Source organism: Pongo pygmaeus, chromosome 5 (genome assembly GCF_028885625.2).
Source record: "Pongo pygmaeus isolate AG05252 chromosome 5, NHGRI_mPonPyg2-v2.0_pri, whole genome shotgun sequence".
Taxonomy (NCBI): domain Eukaryota; kingdom Metazoa; phylum Chordata; class Mammalia; order Primates; family Hominidae; genus Pongo; species Pongo pygmaeus.
Genome location: NC_072378.2, coordinates 78,562,205 through 78,568,204, shown reverse-complemented (window position 1 = coordinate 78,568,204; position 6,000 = coordinate 78,562,205). Strand labels below are relative to the sequence as shown.

General features: G+C 42.5%; 1 protein-coding gene across 2 annotated transcripts in view; it reads left to right on the top strand.

Annotated features, from left to right (window-relative positions):
- The first annotated feature begins 256 nt into the window (after nt 1-256).
- PHIP (pleckstrin homology domain interacting protein) overlaps nt 257-6,000 on the top strand; it is a 137,994-nt gene continuing 132,250 nt past the window's right edge. Inside the window, exons 1-4 of one of the 2 annotated variants that reach the window (XM_054490176.2) lie at nt 257-530; nt 646-704; nt 830-859; nt 1,052-1,111. In XM_054490176.2, coding sequence (XP_054346151.1) covers nt 491-530; nt 646-704; nt 830-859; nt 1,052-1,111 — 189 coding nt within the window. In that variant the 5' untranslated portion in view covers nt 257-490. The remainder of the gene's footprint in view (nt 531-645; nt 705-829; nt 860-1,051; nt 1,112-6,000) is intronic. The other variant, XM_054490177.2, reaches the window with a different exon arrangement.

Below are 6,000 nucleotides of genomic sequence, written 5' to 3'. Positions count from 1 at the left end.
CCGGCCCCCTCCCTGCCACTATCGGCCTCCACAGAGAAAGCGCCTTCCAGCCAACCGGCGGCTTGGGCTCCGACATCTTCTCCGACTGGAAATAAATAAATAAATCGCACGCCCTGCGGGGAGGAGCGGGTGGGGGTCGCGCTGTGTCGGGTGCGGAGCGCTGGGTACGAGGGGTCGGAGGCACTCCTTTTTTAGCGCCGGGGGGCGGGGGCGCGGGCCGGAGCCGGGGCCGAGCCCGGGGCCGCGAAGGCGGCGGACTCCTTTCTACGGCGGAGGGATCCGCAGCGGAGGCGGCCACGGCCGTAGCCGCTGCCTGAGAGTTGTTGTTTCCTCCTCCTCCTCCTCCGCCTCCGCCGCCGTTGCTTGAATGGTGGAGCCGAAGCTCGGCTCGTGAACACACACTGACAGCTATAGGGCAGGCGGCGGCACCGTCCCCGCTTCCCCTTGGCGGCGGGGTGTCCCGTCGGCGGCCCTGAAGTGACCCATAAACATGTCTTGTGAGAGGAAAGGCCTCTCGGAGCTGCGATCGGGTAAGTCGGGGGGCTGCCGGGGCCGCTGGCACCGGGCGATTCCGCCCGCGGTCCCCCGCCCCCCGCCGCCCGACCGCTCAGCCTGTGTGTCTCCCCGTCCCTCTCTCCCGCGCAGAGCTCTACTTCCTCATCGCCCGGTTCCTGGAAGATGGACCCTGTCAGCAGGCGGCTCAGGTACGGCGGCGCGCGGCGCGGGCCGGGCCGGCGCTCGCCGCTCGCGGGCGTGGGGGAGGGAGGCGGCGGCGGCGGGGCCGCGGCCCGGGGCGCGGGGCTCAGCTCTCCCCGCTTTGTTGTTGCAGGTGCTGATCCGCGAGGTGGCCGAGAAGGAGGTAAGGGCGGCGGCGGCCCGGCGCGTCCCGCCGCCGCGCGGCCGCCTCTGGGCCGCTGCGCCGCCGCTGCCGCCGCCGCCAGGGCGCGGGGCGCGGGGCTCGGGGTCCCCGCCGGGGCGCGGGGCGGGCGGGGGAGGGGAGCGGGCGGGCAGGGGCCGGAGGCCGGGCTCACGGGGTGTCCTCTCCCCGCAGCTGCTGCCCCGGCGCACCGACTGGACCGGGAAGGAGCATCCCAGGACCTACCAGAATCTGGTGAGACATTCACGTCGCAGAGCAAAGAAACTTTTCCCTGAGTCGAATAAAAATTGAATTTCCCGCAATTTTTTACAGAGACAAAAACTTGGCCCTAGAACGTGAAAGCTCCAAAGGCCATGGGGAGGGTTGGGAGGCCGGCGCGGGGTCTGCGGGGGCCAGTGGCCGGGGGTACTCGTACTCCGGGGCCGCAGGGGCTGCGGACAATTTATTTGTGATATTTTGTTAATGTGCTAGAAATAAAGATACGTCATGAGTGTTGTGCAGTGCAAGGCCGGAGGAGGAGGGGCCGGCGCGCGCGTCCGTGCGGGCGCGGGGGCGCGCGAGAGTCGGCGGCGGCGGGAGCGGCGCGAAGCGGGAGAGCGCGCTCGCTCGTTCGCTTGCTCGCTCTGCACGCGCGGCCGGCTCGGCTTTCTCCTGCCCTACACAATAGCTGGTGACTAACTGCTCCGAAGTGGCATTAGCATTTCACAAGCAGGCTATCCAGCCGCTGCGGTACCGTGGCAAGACATTATTTTTTTCCCCCTCTATCGTTTATTTTGTTTTCCTTAAATTCAGTCCTGGGTTTTTTGTTGGAAGGATTCTGATGTGTGATGATAGTTGGTCAGTGCTTCGTCTTGCATTTACTAAAACACATCTTTGCAGAAGCGTAAAGCCTGTAATTCCCTAAAACCAGAAGTTTAGTAGGCTTTTTTTACTTCTTATGGTATGTTTCTCGTTTAATTAAAAATTATTATTGGAGTACACTGAAGAGTTTTGATTTTTGTCCACATATTTACTGTGGGATGGAACTTGGCCTATGAAAGTTGTTGTGTTTATATTGGGACATATTTTGTTTAATAGCTTAAAAAAGACCTTAATTTTGTGGGTTGTCAAAATGAGTATCTTAGGAATCTTTAAAAATTGCTTTTCAGAAGTGGTTCTATCACTTCAGTATTGTGATTGGAAGTTACTTTAAAGGAGCTATATTTTCTGTAACACTTTCTCCTAAACTGATACAGGTTCGTTGTGTGAATATGTCTGTGGGGCAGTTAAAGGAGTCGCACCGGACCCACCAAGCCTTTGAAATTTATGTAGTGCGTTGATTTTATGAGGCTTTTGTAACTGTTTTGAGATAGCTATAATTACTAATGTTACTTCATCAGAACTTCTCTAATGATTAGGAAGTTTCAGCGAGCTTAGAATGAGTGTCTTTTGTGAGGTGAAGGCAGGACATGATGATAATGGCTTTTTTTTGTATGTAGTATATTTCCTAACTTTTGTGTATAAATCTCTTGTGGTTTAATATAAGTTGTTGATGACCGCTCATGGCTGTTGAAATAAGCAAGGGTACTGAGGTTTAATACATCTAATGGAGATTTAACAGTGTATTAGTGTATTCATTTTCACACTGAACGTGTGTTAGTTTTCAAGGAGTGATTTGGGTTACTTTCATTCAATTTTTGGCCAAAGTGAATGGAGCTGGAAGTAAACGCCAAGATTTACTAATTTGAAATTAATTTTTAGGTTTATAAATATTTGATAGAAGTCTTCAGTGAATTTACATGTCTTTCTTGCTATTTAAAAAAATTATCGCAAAGATTATAATACTCCATTTTTAAGATGGGGCAGGTTTTACAAAACTCATCTTTGCATCTGCTTTTACATCTGTGCATCTCTTAAAAACCCACAAACCTTAAGTCACTGAGGATTGCTGCATTTTCTTGAAATCTTTTGGTAATGTTACATTTTTTAAATGAAGCAGCTTAATGGTATCTGGCTAAATTATGGTAACGGCTAATCCTTGTAGGAATATCATTTTTTTTTTTTCAGTAAAAATGAGCTATCAATTTTGATTTTGAGTTAATTTAATTTTTGGGGGGAGGGTGGGGGGAGGAATTATTAGTAAAGTGAATTTCTATCCCTAGTCTGCATCTCAGATTTAAGATACAGTAAGCATTCTTTTTATCTATGTATTATTCTCAAAATTCACCTATTTTGAATGGAAGTGGTTTTTCTTGCTTGGAGCTTTCTCCTTACTAGAACAGGAACGTTGGCATACTCATCAGACAGTTTAGAAATCTTATTAGAACTTAGAGTTCTTTGACTCGTTTTCTCTTTCATTCAGCATATTGCTTACTCTATATCTACTGGATGCAAGGTACCATTTGAGGTGCTTTCTCATCCATCAAACTGTATATCTAGGTGTGTGTGTTAACTTTATTTTACCTTTTTAGTTGAGATTTAGTTAGATCTAAAAACATTTGGAACACTGGATTTTTTTGTTCAATAGTAGGTCTTGCTGTTTAATATCTAAGTCAGCACGTGCAAAGTCTCTTGTACAGTATTTTCTATTTTAATTCTTCTGACTTAAAAAGTTTTACGTTGTTGTATATCGAGTTGAATTTATTTAACATTGATTTGAAAATTACTTGGTGAGTCATTAGTTTCTCCTCTACCTGGAAATGATTTGTTGTATTAACTAATACACTGAGCAATATTTTAAATGGGAGAACTCATATATCACATCACATTGAAATTTCTAGAAAACCTCAAATTATTGCTGTTTAAAATGGGGTGTAATATTTGTACATGTGAATTTAAAAATAGGCATTGATCATCTGTAGTTAAGTCTAGTTATAATCACAATGGTTGAATTTTAATCAAGAGGAAAGTAGAATTTTAAGAGCAGTTATAAAAGTTTACAGGTTAAAATTGATGCATTCATTTCAAGTGTGATTGAGAAAAGAAATGGTCATATCTTATGGTTGTTTCTGTCTCTGGTATAAAACATGACTGATTATCACCATCTACCTTAAGATTTAAAACATTTTTAACAAAGTAAATGGAATTGGATAGGAAGCTAAAAGTTGTTTTTGGTACTATGGTATACGTTTAATTAGATTTTACATTTTTTAAAATATGAGATTTATTTTAAAGAAAAGGGGCACTTTTTCCAAGTATCAGAATTCTTAAACTGTAGAATAAGAAACTTTTTTTTTTTTGGATGAAAGGAAAGCTTTGTCATTTGTTTATTTCTTAGTTTGAATAGTGAATCTAGTTAGTTTATTAAGTCTGCTTTCTAGTTGTCACTTAATGATGATTGCATATTTACGAGATCTACAGGCAGAATTTTCAAGCATTTTACCGGATTTGGGACTCTCTTGATTACGTTATTTCTTGTAAGACTTCTCTTTTTTCCCCCCAAGAACTAGTTCATGTTTTGCCAGTCTGTTGAAATGATTTAATTTTTTCCTTGTAAAATAGTGATACTTGCCTTTCTTAAAATTATTCCACTTTATTAGAAATCTTTGTTGGTTTGTTTGTCTGTTTTAAGTGAAAGGATTGGGAGTCAGGAGATGTGGATTGTGGTTTTAAGCCCTGCTGACAGTTAAACTGTAGGTAATCTTGGGCAAGTCATGGAATTTCTCTTTGTCCCAGTTATCTCATTTGAAAAATAAGTGGATTGAAATTTTTTGAATCTGAAAATCTGTGATTTTGAACTAGAAATAGCAGTACATTGTATTTAAGAACTAAACTTTATTTCATTTTTTAGAGCTTAATTTTCCAAAACACAGAAAAGTAGAAATCACATAGGTTACCAAATTATATAAATGCTTTTCATAGTGCCATTCTTTGGTGGTAATATCATTTCTTGTTGCAAAGATGATTTGAGACACTAACTATGTTGTAAAATGCCCCAAAATTACCATGATTTCCATCATAGTTTAAGTACTAGTTTTCGTTATTGGTGGTCTCAAATTCAGAGATGAATAGGAACCATGGATAGAATTTATTTAAGTATATATCTTAGGTATACATTTATTTAGTGTGTGCTGATTAATGTGAAAGTTAAGGTAGAAAACCTAGAGACAACTTTCAGGGGAAAAAAAAAGGTACCATATTAAATGTTTTAGAATTAGGGATTCCCATTCTATATTGAAGATAACATAGTTTCAACACTTGATTATTATAATTTTTTGGGGTTGGGGGAACATGTAATAAAGTAAATGTGTGTAGTAGAGTTACTATTTCCTTTTTTAGTAGAGTATCAATGAAATAGAAGCTTTGCATGGTAGTCTCTAAAACAGCTTTAATCTCATATGGTCGTTATAATGATGAATAAAATATGTTAGGTGTGAAGGGTTATATGATGAATAAAATGTTAGGTGTGAATATGTTGCTGAGAGGCTGAAGGAGCATTCTTCATTCTTTCTTACATATAGAATTATTCTGTTGATGCTTATACCATTTTTTAAAATTTGAGGCATTTACAAACATTTTTAAATGCAATACTATATTGTTAATATTCTTAAATAATTGCAAAGCGGCATGAACGTAAAGCGGGAGCTGGAGTGTCCCTTTCCCAAACCATAATGGTTTTTATTTGATTGTTGTGAGGCAGAATCGTATTGAGGGAGTCTGTTTTCCATTCTGTAAAATGGGCTAAAAATAGCTTCTACTTTGTGTAGTCTGTGAGTAGTAACTGGCATGAATCAAGTACCATGTAAGGGTTTTGGTTTGCTATTATCAGAACTTTAGTAGTGGTAGTAAAGGTTGTTCCGCTTAGAGCTTTATAATAAAGTTTTCTTTAAGAAAAGCATTTACATTTTTATTCTAGGCACAAGTAAGTATGTACTTTCTGAACATAGAATCTGCAGTAAAAAAAGGCCACATTAAAACTTTAGAAGAGTCCAGGTGTGGTGGCTCATGCCTGTAATCCCAGTACTTTGGGAGGCCATGAGTTGGAGACCAGCCTGGACAAAATGGAAAACCCCATCTCCACAAAAACTAAAAAAAAAAAAAATTAGCCAGGTGTAGTGGCGCATGCCTGTAGTCCCAATTACCCCGAAGGCTGAGGTGAGAGGATCGCCTGAGCCCAGGGAGGTTGAAGCTGCAATAAGCTGTGT